The sequence below is a fragment of the Nicotiana tabacum genome, chromosome 10 (genome assembly GCF_000715075.1).
Source record: "Nicotiana tabacum cultivar K326 chromosome 10, ASM71507v2, whole genome shotgun sequence".
NCBI lineage: Eukaryota > Viridiplantae > Streptophyta > Magnoliopsida > Solanales > Solanaceae > Nicotiana > Nicotiana tabacum.
Window position 1 is genome coordinate 128,260,672 of NC_134089.1, and position 17,801 is coordinate 128,278,472.

General features: G+C 38.4%; 1 protein-coding gene across 1 annotated transcript; it reads right to left on the reverse strand.

The window, feature by feature from the left end:
• Nucleotides 1-12,217: 12,217 nt before the first annotated feature.
• Nucleotides 12,218-16,524, reverse strand: LOC107790683 (calcium-transporting ATPase 8, plasma membrane-type-like). The gene is made up of 7 exons (XM_075223941.1): nucleotides 16,218-16,524; nucleotides 15,460-15,590; nucleotides 14,832-14,969; nucleotides 14,615-14,715; nucleotides 13,857-13,902; nucleotides 13,629-13,763; nucleotides 12,218-12,964 (listed from the first exon to the last, which is right to left on the reverse strand). Exons 1-7 carry the CDS (start codon nucleotides 16,522-16,524, stop codon nucleotides 12,953-12,955), a joined length of 870 nt encoding a protein of 289 aa, XP_075080042.1. The 3' UTR covers nucleotides 12,218-12,952.
• Between the last annotated feature and the right edge of the window lie 1,277 nt (nucleotides 16,525-17,801).

The following is a 17,801-nucleotide window of genomic DNA, read 5'->3' on the forward strand; positions in this document are numbered from 1 at the left end:
TGACCAAAGAAGCAACTCTGAAGCAAACGGAGCGCACCAACACCTTCCGCTGAGCTGATATCCTACTTGGAGGACTCTCGACCTATCTATCAGGACTTGCGCGCATGAAACGCAGTGTCCCCAGGCAAAAAGGATGCCAGTACAAATAATGTACCGAGTATGTAAGGAATAAAAATCAGTAACTAGTAGACATGAGAGAAACATAGAGTAAAAAACTCAACATGTATATCTGAATAACTCTATGAATCATTTAATATTATAATGTCATGAATATGCGCATAAATGTCATACCATGCATGGGTATATGCGTTCATAATATCATCAAGCCTCTGAGGGCATCCAATCATATCATCCCGGCCACTATGGGCAAATCATCAACGTATACCAGCTGATCAGATGGTGGTGCGTATATAACGTCGTAACCTTTTCCCATATCCCATATACATATATTTACATATATACGCATACATATAATATACGCGCATATAACACCATCTGATGTACATGTATACATGAATGTAATGCATGAGAAGTACGTCAATAAAATCTCTTTAAATGTCATAAGACCATTATGCCTTTGAGTAATATCATGAAGTAAATTTTTTCAACTTACGTATTTTTCTAAGACCCATGAACAGATGATAGAATAATATGAAACATGAGGAATCAAGAACATAAGCATCTCTAGTATTTCTATGAATAGAGTTATTTATGGAAATTGTGCATTTGCTCTTTTCGTTTGTATCGTATGGATCATACCAAAAGAAAGAAGGGATAGCTTTAATGTACCTGATCGGATTCTCTTGACAATCCCTCTAGCACACGTCACTTGTGACAACATATAATGGCCGATCGAAGTAGGAAAAAATTCATATGATATTCTTGAGAAAGACTGCACCTCTTTGTCGTGACTACTAGTAAGATAACAATCACCTTATTAATTGTTGCATGTATGAGATGTACGTTTGAACCTTATAAAATAGTGAAATATACTCATAAATGATTATGCCATATCTAACTTCGTACTTTATTCTCACTGTTTCGATCGCATGAAAGCAGTCATACTCTCGACATGAATATATTTTGTCATGTGGATTGACTTTTTCATCCTTGTCTCGTTCCAGGACACTAAACTCATTAAGTTGTCCGTTTAAGTCAGAGACCAGCAAGGAATTTTCTTTCTCCATTTTTTTTCACGGCAACCTCCTCCATAAGATTTTTTTTCTTTGAATTGTGTCTAATAATCTCTTTATCTTAGAGATTTGTGGGCCCCCACTTTGTGGATGAGTTGGCCAACTATTATTCTAAATGTGCCACCTATATGTGGACTTTAAGAGTCACATTTTTCTGACTTTGCTGGCTTTGATGTACAGCCACGTTGGTGGATGCAATTCTTATCCAATATATCCCCAATTAATTAGGTAATGTCCCGTTACGCGATAATTAACTAATTATCCGCATAATTAAGAATTATCTCAACTTACTTAAAATACTACTCGCTTTTAATATACCTTGTACACCTTACTATCATGGTCATGTAGTACTTTGTATGGCATTAGTCCATAAATATGGAGTATTAACGCTCGGCCCGTATTTTATCCCAATATGCCAGACTTGGACGAAAAATTCATCTTATTTGACTTGCTTCCCCTCTTACCTTCACGAATTTATTCATCATTTGTTTAAAATAGCATAATCCTTATAATCTCCAAATAATCTTTTCCTTGGACAATGTCAATTACCTTATGATAATTTCAACGTACAATACTACCGGGTGCAACATCGTCGTGATTTAATACTGTGGGAAGTAATATCGATGTAACATTACGGGGCATAAAGCCGCCGACCTTAATGATGCATCCACCCTCTTTGAAGAGGCTCAACGTCTCTTCTCCCAGGTAAGCACTAATCTTTGTAGTTGCAAAAATTCTTTTTTTTCTTCTCCTTCTGTGTTAACTGACATCTTTTTGTTTTTTGCTTAGGCCATTACCATGTTCAGGGCTGAGCTAAGCCAATGTGAGGCCGAGCTCAAGAAAGCTTCGAGCGCGGAGAAGGCCTTGAAGCTCCTCTGCAGCTGAAAAGAGGAGGAGCTCAAGGATCTTCGTGCTGATTTGGCCAAAGCTCAAAAAATTGAGGCTGAGCTAGATGAGCAAGTAACTGTGATTTTAACAGAGTATGGTCTTCTTGGCCTTACTTCAGAGGCTAACACTTCGATGTCTCAGCTGCAGCAAAAGTTAGAGATGATTGGGCAGCTCCGGGGTGAGGTCGATCAAGTTAAGGACAACTGCCACCGATGAAAAAAGAGCATGGATCGGCTCGCTGCCGATAAAGAAGCTGTTACAACCCAACTGGCATTGGCTAAAACTCAACTTCGAGGCATTAAAGTGAAGAGTCTGGCTTAGGCCAAGAAAATTGAGGAGTTAGAGGCAGATCTTGCCAAAGCCGGGGCTGAAGCTGCACAGGCCAAGGCTGAAGTTGAGAAGATGAAGGTTACGGCTGATAAGACTATCGCTGTATACTTAAGGGATGCCGAAGTTGTTCAAGCGGAGCTGAGGGAGGCCTCCGACCGAGAAAAATATAGTAATGATTTGTCCAAGTGCCAATCTCAAAGGGAGACTCTCGAGGAAATCCATGCCCGTGGTTATGACCTTACTGAAGAGATAGCTCAAGCAAGGGCAATGGAAACCGACGCCAGGTTCCTCGTTTCTTCCGATGATGAGGATTCTGCCAATGGCTTTGAGGATGGGTAAAATAAGGAGGGATTCCCCAAGGAAGAGGTTCCCGAGGATGCGACTCCTGAGAACGCAACTCCTGAGGATACGACCTCCAAAGATGTGACTCTCGAGGGTGTGGCCTCATAATCAGATTAGGTTTTTTTGATTTGTTTTGTGTTTTTGTGCAAGGGCCCCTCGTGGGCTTTGTAAATATATTTTTTTAACTCCTCGTATAAATATAAGAAACCTATTTGTTTCATCTTCGATTTGTGTTGGATTCCGTTTCATCTTCATTTGTGAAAAATTTGATTGTATAACTCTAATGATCAGTCTAAATATTGGTTTAGACTCAGAACATAATAAACCCTTAGGTTTTTTATTGATCAATATAATACCTCTTAAGGGTATTGTTAATACTCGAGCTAAGCTTAAATTGATTTGATGTAAGCTCGGGATGTCGGGACTCTTAAGTCCGAGTTGAATGAGAGTAAGGTCTCGTACCCTGTATATTTTGGCCCTTATGCTCTTTTAAGCTAGCCCTTAGGCTCTTATACATCGGCTCTTAGGCTCTTTGGCTCTTTAAGTTGGCCCTTAGGCTCTTATATATCGTCCCTTATGCTAGTTAAGTTAGGCCAATTCGGCCTCTAAAGCGGCTGTAATTTTTCCCTCTTTTCGGCTAAAAGACATAGTGAAAATTTATCTATGCCTTAGCTTGTGTTTATTTATTGTACCCATTGGGTTTTTCGAAGGTCCAACAGATCGGAACCTTATTAGTAATTTGTTTGTGTAAACATAATCAAATACCTCTTGAGGTTTTTTCGAATATTGAAGCCTCTAAATTATTCGAGGGCTGATTTTATCGAAGCCCTTTATCTTTGCTTTTGCCGAGGGTAGCTTGATTTAACTGGTTTTTTCAAAGTGTTTGAAGGCATGTAATTTATGGCGGAAGTCGGACGTCTCCGAGCCGTATTATTTTGGCCACAACCTTTATATAATCGTAGTCTTTAATATGACTGTAGCCTTCAGGTATGTCTCTTGGACATGTTTCCCGATAACCCTTCGAACTTGTTCGAACTGTTAGTCCCCGAGTATGATGGCCTTTGCCTTTATATCGAAGGACTGCCTCTTTGAGGTCTTATGAGTTCGAGTTTTTGATGACTCAGATGTGTTGACTGTCGATGATAGTCCCCAAGTATTCGGGGTATATTTGCATTCCGGCCTTTGGGCCGTTTCTCGTAGAATTATAAGTGTAGAGCTCGTATGATAGTAGACTTTTTTAAGACACAAAGTGTTTTGGTATAGAACGAATGCTTCTTTGAACAATTGATACACGCGTACATGTTTTGCCGTCGGGGCTCGACTATTCTGTATGGACACGGTTCATCTGATCGTTTGGCCCATTACAAAGTTCTCCTATCAAGGCCCTCTTGGGGTGAAGTATTTTCCTCAAAAATATAACCTCCGAGGGTGATGCCCCCCAGTATTCGAGGTTGATTGAAAATAAGCCTTGGATACTGTTAAGTTTTCCTTAGGTAGCACATAGTTGTTGCCTCGTTAAAAACCTTGCCGGTAAAACCTATTTGGGACAAAACCCGATCTAAGGTAAAGAGAGTGCAACGCATGCTTTAAAACCTAAGACCTTTTCGTAAAAAGGTGCCTTCGATAGCTTCGATCGAACACCTACAGTGGGTTAGTTTCAAATTAAAATGGACAACAAAAATTCATACGTTAGCAATTGTATCATTTGAGTAGTGATACGTTCCAATTGTTTGGTAGTTGTTCACCTTCCATTGTGCTAATTTTGTAAGATCCTTTACCAACAACTCCGAGGACTCGGTACGGTCCTTCCCAATTCGGGCATAATTTCCCTTCGTTTGGGTCTCGAGTGTTGATGGTGACTTTCCATAGAACTAAGTCCCCGACTTCGAAGTGTCGAAGATTGGTCCTTCTATTATAGTATCTCTCGATTCTTTGTTTCTGTGCGGCCATCCGAACAAGTGTTGCCTCTCATTTTTCATCTAATAGCTCGAGGCTAGTATTCATAGCCTCGTGATTTGACTCCTCTGATGCATATCTAAACATGGAGCTGGGTTCACCGACCTCGACAGGGATAAGGGCATTGGAGCCATAAACTAAAGAAAATGGAGTAGCCCCTGTTCTAGACTTCGATGTTGTTTGATATGCCCATAGGACCTCGGGTAGAACTTCTCTCCATTTTCCCTTTGCATCGTTCAACCTTTTCTTTAGGTTTTGAATGATGGTTTTGTTTGTTGATTCGGCATGTCCATTTCCAGTTGGGTGGTATGGTGTTGATAAGATCCTCTTTATCTTGTGTGCTTCGAGGAACTCCGTCACCTTGCTGCCGATGGATTATTTTCCATTGTCAAATACAAACTCGGCAGGTATCCTAAATCAACATATGATGTGATCCCAGATAATGTCAATAACTTCCTTTTCTCTAACCTTCTCGAAGGCCTGTGCTTCCACCCATTTAGAAAAGTAATCAGTCACAATCAAAATAAATTTAGCTTTACCTGGGGCCATTGGTAGGGGGATGACTAAGTCCATTCCCCATTTCATGAAAGGCCACGGGGATAGGACCGAGTGGAGCTGTTCTCTGGGCTGATGGATCATCGGTGCAAACCGTTGGCATTTATCACATTTTTTGGCAAACTCCTTAGTATCTTTTTCCATGTTGTCCCAGTAATACCCTGCTCTGATAATTTTGTGAATCAAAGACTCGGTGTCGGACTGGTTCCTACAAGTACCTTCGTGGAATTCTCGTAGAACATAATCGGTATCCCCCGGCCCTAAACACACCGCCAACAACCCATTAAACGTTCTTCTGTATAATGTCCCATCCCCATCTAGTGTGAACCTAGCATCCTTGGTTCGTAGAGCCCTCGATTTTTTGTGATTCGATGTGAGCTTTCCATTTTTTAAATAATCGATATACTTATTTCTCCAATCCCAAGTCAAGCTCGTGGAATTTATTTCGGCATGTCCTTTCTCGACCATGGATCTCGATAATTGAACGACAGTCCCCAGGACAAATCCGTCTTCTTTGACCAGCGATCCCAGATTTGCAAGCGCATCGGCCTCACTATTTTTCTCTCGAGGCATATGATCTAGGGTCCATTATTTGAAGCGGTGCAATGTCACCTGTAGTTTGTCTAAGTACCTCTGCATTCTATCTTCTCGAACCTCGAAACTCTTATTTACTTGGTTTACCACCAATAGGGAGTTACATTTAGCCTCGATGATCTCTGCCCCAAGCTCTTAGCTAGCTCGAGACCTGCAATCATGGGCTCGTACTCGGCCTTATTGTTAGTCAATCTTGAAGTTTTGATAAATTGTCTAATAGTACTACCTGTTGGTGGCTTCAAAACAATGCTGAGTCCGAACCCTTTCACATTCGAGGCACCGTCCGTGAAAAGGGTCCATACCCTCGATGATGTACCTGATCCCACGAGAAGTTCTTTTTCTATATCGAGTACGAGGGTCGGCATAAAATCGGCCACGAAGTCAGCCAAGATTTGGGACTTGATAGCCGTTCGGGGTTGATATTCGATATCATACCCGCTTAGTTTGACTGTCAACTTGGCTAGTCGACCTGACAATTCGAGCTTATGCAAGATATTTCGGAGAGGATAAGTGGTTAATGCACATATGGGATGATATTGAAAATATGGTTTTAACTTTCTAGATGCGCTAATCAATGCAAGTGCTAATATTTCTAAGTGACGGTACCTAGTTTCAGCATCTCCCAGAGTTCGACTTACATAATAAATAGGGAATTGCACACCTTGCTCTTCTCGGACTAGTACTCCACTTACCGCTATCTCGGACACCGCCAAATATAGGTAAAGCTTTTCATCTACCTTCGGGGTGTAAAGCAAAGGTGGGCTCGATAGGTATCGCTTCAATTCCTCTAAGGCTTGCTGGCATTCCGGGGTCCATGCCAAGTCCTCTTTCTTTTTGAGCAAGGAAAAGAACCTATGACTTCGATCCGAAGACCTCGAAATAAATTGACCCAAGGCGGATGTTCGTCCTATTAGCCTTTGTACGGCTTTCACACTATCCACGATGGTGATATCTTCGATGGCCTTGATCTTATCGGGGTTGATCTCGATTCCTCGATTAGATACCATGAAGCCGAGAAACTTGCCCGAGCCAACTCCGAAAACACATTTTTCCGGGTTAAGCTTCATGTTGTACTTCCTCAAGATTTTGAATGTTTCCTGCAAATGAGTCAAATGGTCTTCTACGCATAGGTACTTAACTAACATATCGTCAATGTAAACTTCCATCATTTTACCTATTTGTTCTTTGAACATTTTGTTAACTAGGTGTTGATATGTAGCTCCAACATTTTTTAACCCGAAGGGCATTACGTTGTAATAATAAGTTCCAAACTTAGTGATAAACAAGGTCTTTTCCTGATCCTCCGGGTTCATCTGAATTTGATTGTAACCGGAGTAGGTGTCGACAAAAGTTAGAATCTCGTGGCCAGCCGTGGCGTCGATTATATGATCGATGTTAAGCAGTGGAAAAGAATATTTAGAGCATGCTTTGTTTAAATCCTTGTAATCTACACACATTCTAAGTTTGTTTCCTTTTTTAGGAACTACAACTACGTTGGCTAACCATTCGGGATACTTTACCTCCCGAATAGATCCTATTTTAAGAAGTTTGGTTACCTCGTCATTTATGAATGCATGTTTCACCTCAGACCGGGGCCTTCTCTTTTTCTTCACTGGTTTGAACCTGGGGTTGGTGCTTAGCCGATGTGTTGTTATTGCTGGTGAGATCCCTGTCATATCTAGATGGGACCAAGTAAAGCAATTCATATTATCGATAAGAAATGGAATGAATTTTTTCCTGAGTTTGGGGGTTAACTCCGTTTCCAGGTATACCTTTTTCTTGGGCATGTGCTCGATCAGTATAACCTGCTCCAGTTCCTTGACTGCTGATTTGGTTGCGTCTGAATCCTCGGGAACAACGAAAGTTCGAGGAGTAAGGAAATCTTCTTCTTCTTCTTCAATTACCTATTCCTCCGACTCGATCGGGACTGGGATCAATGATTGCTATTTGGATGCGACTTATCTTTGGGTCCCCGATTTTACCAAGGTTGAAGATGTTGGTTTCAGAGTCACTTCCTCGACTGCAAACATCTCCTTTGCAGCATGTTGTTCTCCATAGACCATTTTCACACCATCCTTCATTGGGAATTTCATTATCTGGTGAATGGTCGAAGGTACTGCCCTCATGTTGTGAATCCATGGCCTCCCGAGGAGTGTGTTATACCTCATGGCGCCTTCGATGACATGGAATTTCGTGTCTTGAATGGTTCCAGCCACATTTACTGGAAGGACGATCTCTCCTTTTGTTGTTTCGTTTGCCATGTTGAAACCATTCAAGACTTGGGATGCTGGTACAATTTGATCTTGCAGGCCGAGCTGCTCTACGACCCTCGATTTGATCTAGCTGTTGTTGGATCTTGATTCCCTGTCCGTATCCCTCGGGGGATTAACTAACAATTTGTTAGGATGAACTGAGCCCGAGGGGGCTCCAAACTGGTCGTCCTCGACCCTAATTTTTTACTGGTAACGGTTATGTACATCGGACCATGTCATAGCCAGATACTCGATCAAGTTCTGCTTTAATTGTCGAGACGTTATCGAACTCCGTTCGTTCAAAACCTACATAAAGGCATTATTGCCAAGTCATCGGAGACCAGTGGTAATTTCATTCTTTCCATCTAAAACCTGGACACGAACTCCCTCAACATTTCGTCGTTCTTTTGTTTTATCTTGAGGACGTCTGATTTCCTCGTTGCCACCTTTATGGCCCTGGTGTGTGCGTTCAAGAAGGCATTTGCTAACATAGCAAACAAATCAATAGAGTTGAGGAGCAAGTTGTGGTACAAAATTATGGCTCTTTTCGACAATGTTTCTCCAAACGTTTTCAACAATACTGATTTGATCTCGTCGTCATTTAAGTCATTACCTTTGATTCCACAAATGTATGAAGTAATATGCTCGTTGGGGTTGGTTGTCCCGTTATATTTTGGTATATCGGGCATACAAAACTTCTTGAGAATGGGTATCGGAGCCGCACTCGGAGGGAACAGCTTTTGTATGAACTTTTTGGCATCCAAACCTTTCAAGACCGGAGGTGCCTCTGGTATTTGATCAACACGGGAGTTATAATTCTCCACCTTTTTGTCATTGTCTACAATCTTCTTTTCCTCGGACTCGATCCTCTTGGTGAGCTCTTTGAGTATTCTCATAATAGTGGGGTCAGTCCCCGAGTCATTTCCGTTCGACCCCTCTTGCACTGGTTCAGCACGCTGAGTGTTTTCTGGTTCAGCTATACTCGGAGTCTTATTCTGACTTTGAAGTTAAGCGATGACGATCTGTTGAGCCTACAGTATCTCGAATATCACTTGGAGGTTGATTCCCCGGTCTCCCATTCCTTGTGCTCCTTGGCCACCAAACCGAGCCTCCCTGCGTATACTCCCTCCGAGGTCTGTGGCTAAATCCGCGTTTAGAGCATTGTGTGAACTAACATCAACTGGTTCCATATTTGGCACTTCCTCAGGGTTTATTGGTGGTATACCGACCCATATACTGTTCTTTTCTCCAAGACTTTCGTTGTCATAAACAGGTGCATTTTTGTGAGCTAGACATGTTTCTGCATCAGAATTAAAAATTCTTGACAAGAAAAAGTGTAAAAATAACATGTGTTATGAGAATCAGTAATGAAATAATCACTATTATCTTTAGCCCCACGGTGGGCGCCAAACTATTTACCTCGAAAATACGAGTAACAATTAAATTTGATTTGTGATTTTAAAGATATGTGATTTAGTTCAATACCAATTAATAATCAAGAAATATGAAGTAGAAATGAAAGAAATAAGTGAATCAAACCAATGTTACTCAGCAGTGATAACCTCGAGCTTAGTGACCTCAAGGTGAACTAAGAGCAATAAAATAAGAACAGTAAATGTAAAGGACAATGCTAATGAATAGTGAGAGAGAAAAGCAGGATAGTATATTCTTTGCCAATGATTAGATGATGTTTATAAATGATTGAGGTCCCCTTTATATAGGAGGGGAGCCCTAAATAAGGTACATTTCTATTTACAGTAAAGAATCTTATTGGGACAACTATATAACCGCCTAGTACGGATTTGTACTAATTCGTGCAAATCTATTCCAGAATTTATGCCTTGATTTTGGAGACGTGGCGAGAATCCTATCCTTTTGTAACAAACTCACAACGGCTCTATCTCGGACTCGGTCATACTTGGCTCCGATATTCCTCGAACACTTAGGTCTTCGAGCCTCTTATTCTGCATTTGAGCTCGGGCTTGGTCTTTATCGAACTTCTACCCTCGGTACGACATCTCGAGCCTACTAAATCGGGGGCACCTGATTTCACCGCATACATATATGTATTAATACTATAAGTAAACAGATAAGCAGGAAAAAATAATACAATTTGACATAAATAATCTCCTAGGGCGTTGATTATATCTCTGATTTTTCTCTAAGAGGTCGGAAGTTTGAACCTCAACTAGCACATATTTTTTGCAAACATTTAAGAGAGCCTCTATGATTAAAACTTAAAACTCAATAAAATTAATGGACTAGGGCTGTTTTTCATATAGAATATGATATCAGAATTAGTTATTCTTATTTTTTTTTTATAAATTTCAACACCGCTTACAAATATGCCCTGATTCGAGTGAGATCCAATATAGATCCACTTCCTATATATCCCCTCGTCCGATTTGGATGGTCCGGGGACGAACGTGACTCCTTTCTTCTTCAAAATTTATACATTGTATATTAAAAGTTCATAGGATTACTTTCACCTGAATTTTTTCTACTCTTGTTTTAGTTGGTATAAAAGGATAGAAAAAAAGAAGAAGATGTACTTAGAAATACTGAAACGTGATTAGGGTCCAGCTATTAGGTTTAGGACTCACCCAAGATACAAATCTCTATTCATCTGTAAAATATGCAGAATATCCAATTGGATCGGATTTTATGCCTCACCTCACCTGAACTCAAAGATTTTCTGTCCCTATATATACTATTGGTGGCATTAAGTGGCATATGTTGGTTTATCTGGCCCATTTGTTTTACTACTAAAATATAAAACTGTAACTAGATCTCATCCCCGAGAAAAAGAAAAACGTATTATATATTTGAAAAAATAAAGAAATTTCACAGTAATAAATTGTATGCTGTGAGTTCATGTGAACTTAGTAATTCACTCAAGCTTTGTATATGTATTAAAAAATCTATTCAACATTTAGAAATATTTGACTGTGAATCAATTATTATAATATTGTATATATTAACTTGAGGTCTGTATAGAAAATCACAAACTTTAAATTTTGGATCCATCTAAGATAATGTTCAAGTGTGTAAGCTAAACTTCCAAAACATTAGATTGTTTCATTAATCAAGGACAAGAACATTGTCATGTAACTTCGACAGACTGCAGTTTTGCACACGATCATATATCAAAAATATTTATACTAACATGTTTCATGTGCCTAGTCTGTTATTTGACATCTCCTCTTAGTTAAATATCATCATCTTTCTATCTTCCTCACTTTCTTTATCTTTTTCCCAAAAATCTCTATGTAACCTTAGACTCGTTACGCTCTTCGACTGAACTCATTGGCTCCACGTCCACCGAAAGTCGATACCTTCATCACCGTCAGCATTCGTGATCTCCACCACGCACTACAAGAAAACAGTTACTTTGTGGAAGTTTTTTGGTCAAATTGTGACGGTTTTTGACTCCCACAAAAGAATTGTGGCGGTTTCTAGAGGTGCCACAGTTACCTTTGCCACGAGCATTATTGCGGTGGATTTTTAAAACCTCCATGACAACCGCCACAAAATGAATTTTTAATTTGTGGGGGGTTTGAAAGATAATTAATGTTAGTTTAAAACCCCCGCAATATGATTTTGATGTGCCAAAGAAAAAATATTGCGAGGGTTCATAAACCCCCTCCATATGATCATAGTGGTTCAAAAAAGATATTGTGGGGGTTTAAAAACCCCTAAAAATGATTTAAATATTTTTTTAAGAAAAAGTAATGAAGGGGTTTTGAAAGATAATTAGTGCTAGTTTAGAACCCCAGCAATATGATTTTGATGTGTCAAAAAAAAATACTGCGAGGGTTTATCAACCCCTCAATATGATCATAATGGTTCAAAAAAGATATTGTGGGGGGTTTATAATATGATTCAAATATTTTTTTTAAAAAATATTATGTGGGGTTTATAACCTCTACAATATAATATTACTGTTTTTAAAAAAAAATAGCGGCAGTTTATTTCCGCCACAATATTTTGTTGTTGAAAACTCTTTTCTATTTGAATATTTTTATTTGTAGGATTAAAGAAACAATTCTATCCAATAAGTTACAACATAAATCAAATTTCATAAAAAATAACCATAGTGACAAATATTATAAATTTAAATCCTCATGCAACTAAATAAATTTTTATCATGAGCAATGATATATGACATGATCACTAACCAGCTAGGATAGTAAAAATGTATCCATTAAAAGATTGAGCTTTACTAATTTCATTCGCAATTATAATGGAGTACTTTTTTCTAGCTAAGTCTCCACAAACTCTGCCAAAATAACACTGTCATGCAAGGGCTAAACTTTCTACGGACAACTAATTCTTGGCAAGTGCATGGTAAGGATACAAAAAGAAATTGATAGGTTGTTGTAAAAACCTGAACTTGACTGAAAACAGTGAGTTCTCATTGTTCTTGTAATAATCTGCTAAGAAATTCACCTATCTTGTGACCATATTCTCTATGTTGCTCTGCATCCATGGGCTTCAAATGAGTAAAACAACTAGCTTAATAAACCTTGAGGGTTCCACGGTAAGAGTAGGGAATCTCCATGTTTGAATCTTCATCACTATCATGGCAAATCCTACACTTTCATCTTCCTTGATGTAGGCTCTAGAAAAGAAATCTGTCTCAAATTCAAAAGAAATTCAATATGTAATAATCAAGGAAAGAGTATTCTTACATTCCCCATAAAGTGTCTCAATCCAAAACAGAGCAACAACTCAAATTTAAAACTACTTCAACGACAAAAGTCAGAACATTTAAAAGCTCAACAGACGGTTTTTGTGGACTCCTCTGAATACATTTATCTTATCTGGCTTCCGAGCATTGAATTAATTGAAAACCTGCAGTTTTGAGTAATTAGCATTTAGCAGTGGATTCAGCGATTAAATCTCAGTAGACAGGCAAATATCTAAAGCTAATGTGGCTCATTGCAAACAACAGTATGAAATTTCAGTTTCAGACTTTTTGCCCCCATCGCCCGAACAAAACCAAAAATGAGGAAAAGGTTAGGAACACAGGGAAATTGAAGGAGCTCAAGAGAAAAAGCTGCCTCATATTTAATTTGAGAATCATTTCCAAAAACACAACCAAGATCCTAAAAGAGTGCAGAGATTACTACCGCCTCCATCCGAATTGGGTTGTCCACCCTTGATGGCACGATTAAGGGAAGATTTGAAACTATGAATTGTTTAATATTTGTTGAGAAAACACATGGATGCTTTGACTTTTTTATGGCCAATAAAGGAAAAATAACAAGGTGGAGAAGCGAGGCGGCTAAAAAATTTATGGTATTAAACGTATTAGACATTTAGACCTGCTGATTCAAGGAAAATGGACAACTTCCACAATCCAAAAATATAACTAAGACAAAATTCCTAGGGGAGAGGAAGTGCTTGAATTAGCACTAGGTACAAACAAGATATCTTTCTTATGTAAGAAAGGAAAAATATACTATGGGGAGTGCAAAAGCCAATCATAGCATGTTTCTTTATCAGCTATTCTTACCTGACACAGGACAAAAGCATTGAAAATCAAGGTATTCTTCACTTTAACAGCATGCTCCCTCGTCTCATGCTCCAAATGAAGAATTTGTTCACCTCGGAAATTGAGGATTAGGAGGACTGTAACTTGATACAGAGCCTGCAGATGTTCAAGCAGGAGATATCAACCTCGAAAACTAATGTAAAATGAATATTTCTCACTTTGGAACATCAGCCATCAAATTCTTTTTACCTGTATTAATAGGTTTCTCCACATTATATTGGTGACGAGAGGTTCCCTAAGATAGAATTAAACAAAAAAATCAATTGATGCTGCGCACGAGGAACATTATAACTATGAGGACATAGGTTAGCAATACAGAAAGAAGCTGAAAATAAGTTGATACATTTGGGGAATCATTGACTAGAGCTACAACAGAACATATTCCACCACTAAATGTTATTAATACAAGTAGGATGCACATCAGTACCGAAGCATGAAAATGAATGGCAGAAGATATTGAGGCAATATGGAAGTCTCTATAATCTAGTAACATAAGCCGAAAGAGTCAGAAACGTATAGAATCCAGCTTACAGTATAATCACGTTAACATTAAGAATGTAGTGAGAATGTTCAAACCAACTGAAAGAATAATGTGCGGCTATGTTGCTCGACTCTCCAACTGAAAGAATAATGTGCGGCTATAATAGGGGTAGATGTTTTATAAAAGTATCTCACGGCTTCAAAACAAGTTCACTTCCTACACATTATGCAAAATGACATGAAAGAAAAAAAATCTAACAGAGCAATAATAGTTCCTTATAAGAAATCAACTGCACAGCCACATGATGGATTAGTTATCTCTAAAAGCCAACCCCATCTGTCAAACTACAAATACACAGAAATGGTAGTGCAGCCAAGCTAATGTTACTTGACGAAACAAACAATATCTTTGCCATTAAAATGTTGAAACAAGCTTCTTTTTTTCAGAGATTGATCTACAAACTAACCTTCGACCAACATGAGCTCGACGCATTAGATGATCAGTTGGTGGTTCTGTGGCCAGTGCAAGCACACCCAAGGTGAACATAATAAGATTTACCCAAAGTAGCTGCACAGGTGAACGCCAAAACCTAAATGATTAACATCAGAACATAAAGGTCGAACACACAAAGTGTACATCCGCTAATCACACTGATCAATGATAAGAGAGCAGTGAAACTAAACCTGAATAGCATTCAATGGGACATCACCAGCAGAAACTGCAGCAACAACATTAATTATAAGAGCAGCAACGTTAACAGTTAGCTGAAACTGGATGAATTTCTGGATGTTAGCATATACGGATCTGCCCCATCGGACAACCTGTATTTGATGGGATAAAAAATCAATAAAAATAAGTATTGTCGTGCACTGGTCTGAAAAATATTGGAACTTCAGTCACTGCAACTAGAAAAGATACTAATGGGTTTGCAAAATATATCAGGTAAAATAGATCCGACTTCTGAGCTGCTGAAGGCAATTTAAACGTGACAAAACTTGCATTCTGAGATAGGAACTTGTTAGCAATAAAGAACTTTTCAGAAAGTAAGAGCCTATCCCAAGTATTTCAGTCACTCCAGAAGATTCAAAATTCCCAGCAGGAAAGTTCATTCCCCACCATTAAAATGTAATACTAAGCACCTTCTTTTAGGTTCCAAAATATATAAACACCATTGTTGGGATATCTTCAAGGCAATAAAATTAGAAAAAGATTGTTCATGTTCCGTAAGTCAAGCATGCAAGACAAGTTTGGCTTTACTAAGATAATAAGAGTGAGAACTTCCTGCTAAAGCTGCCAGCATGATAAACAGACCTTCACAACAGAAGCAAAATTGTCATCCAGGATGATGATATCTGAACTTTCTTTGGCAACTTCTGTTCCTTGAATACAAGAAAGTTTAATGAGCAAATAAAAGAGTAGAACGCAAGAGAAAGACTTCGTTTCTCAATGGTTCAGCAAGTAACCATATAGCAATAGAAGGAAAATCCTCTCGGGAAGAAGGGACAGTGAACAGGATAAAACAATTCAACAAGAGAATACATAACTAACATGCAAGCAAGTCAATACTCCAATACTTTGAAAGTAGCTCATACTAACACCACCTGCAACTGCAACTTATCGCGGAGAGATCCAAAGACAGTAGAAGTAGGTACCATCTTGATTCACATGGTTTCTACTCACAATCTCATATGCTTTCATTTAGAAGAAGAAATATACAACAGTGATGCACTAGAATTGTCCAAAAGGTAAGTAATAGAGATAGGAAGATTTAAAATGGAAAATGTGGTAGGACTTTGTGTAGATTTAAATTGCCAAACTTTGGTACAAACTACTGATATTCTAAATTGGGCGTGCAGCACACTTCAAAATCTTGATTGAGTAGACATAAAATAACAGAAATATATAACATAAAAAAGATGTCATGATGTTTAGCTTCTCATAGTGAACCATCATAACATATATAATATGTGTTCCAGGCTTAACCATATAGCATAAGGAAAAGAACCTAAAAGGCAAAAACATAGTTAGAAGATACAGTAGAGGTAATACTAAAAGATTATTTCACTTACCTACTGGTTTTGGAATACTTAAAACTTTTCGCAAGCCATCAATCCCAGCCATAGTTAAAGAAGCAAAACCCAGGTACGGGTTTGCACATGCATCAAATGCTTTAATTTCAAACTGGCTTACAAGATCATCTGCAACTCCAGGAGGGCAAGCAGTTCTCAATTGTGCCTCTGTATTTTCTTTCCTACAACAGAGGTAAGCTGCATTTCGTGTCTTAGGTAGCATTCGCTCATAAATAAGAGCATAGCAACACGAATAAAATATGATTATCACTTTTAAATATGCCTTCAAACCAAATATGAATACCATTTTTAAACATACTTATACATCAAATAAATAAAATAAACACTACTTAGTTATGCAATACTATTACCTTCAGATAAAGCAACATATTAAACAAATTTTCTATTCAAACATGTATGTATCTGCTGCTAGTTAGTAGCAACATTTGTCTCTACTACATCATCAATTATATGATCCGTAGCTAGTTGTACATACTCATCACCATCACCAAAAAACTGTTCGAGTTCTTGCTCTTGGTATGGTTCATTCTCATATACTTCATCTTCCACTACTTCTTCTCCCATATCATACAGATCTCTTGGCTTTAGATGCATATCAACACTCCATCCTTTATTGACAACATCATCCACATACTACACCATTTGTGCTTGAGATGCTTCGATGTAAGGCTCATGTTCTTCACGTTCACCGGTATGAATCAATCTATCAAAATTAACACAATTTAAGTTCCAACGATCCTTTTTATACCCTCTATCTCGAGCAGTATCGGCCCATCTACATTTGAAAAGAACAACCTTGAATCGACCATAATAATTAATCTCAAGAATATCTTCTAACTTCCCATAATATGGTAACTCTGCTTGCCTTAAATTTCCGTCAATACTACTTGCAACACATGATGTTTTAGAGGTTAAAAAAACTCCACTATTTTGTGTTCTCAGACCTTCTTCTCGAGCCAAAGTTCGAAATTTGGACCCATTGATGTTATATGCAGTAAAACTTCTTGCAACTACTGATGGACCTCGTGCAAGAAACTTTAGATCAATAGACATTGTATCTATTGTGTCTGGATTCATAATCTAAATCAAAAAAATATTGTCTTAGTGAAGTTAGTTCATTCAAACCAAATGTAAACAATAACTAATGATTACTTACTCACCCGCTTTTGGAACCAATCAACAAACTCTTTATTAACTCTCCTCTCTATCTCTGTAGGTGAAGGTCTTCTTCTTGAACTCCTCCTTATGTATTGTCTAAATTCGCTATATGAAATAACTACATTAATGTTAAAGAACAAGACTAGCCGGATCAAACATTAAAATGATAAAGAATATAAAGATTATATGAGTTACTCACTCCATAAATGGCATGACTATTGCACAATTCAGAAGCACATAATGATGAGCTTGTAGTTTCTGCATATCAGTTAAAGGGAATGTAATCGAAGCTGATGCAGGTTTACCAAATTGAGGAAGTATAGAGGATGTTCCAGAAGGCTCAGTGACATTTGGTTCATCACGAACACGCCTAGGTCTATTGAATCTTGTCTCAATATCCTCAAT

Excerpts from the sequence above, each read along its gene's own strand:
- LOC107790683 (XM_075223941.1), bottom strand. The coding sequence starts at position 16,524 with ATGGTATTCATATTTGGTTTGAAGGCATATTTAAAAGTGATAATCATA. Across the intron at positions 15,591-16,217 it reads AAGTATTCCAAAACCAGTAG|AAACGAAGTCTTTCTCTTGC; the intron begins GTAAGTGAAATA and ends TGAACCATTGAG. Across the intron at positions 13,903-14,614 it reads CGAGCTCATGTTGGTCGAAG|GGAACCTCTCGTCACCAATA; the intron begins GTTAGTTTGTAG and ends ATTCTATCTTAG.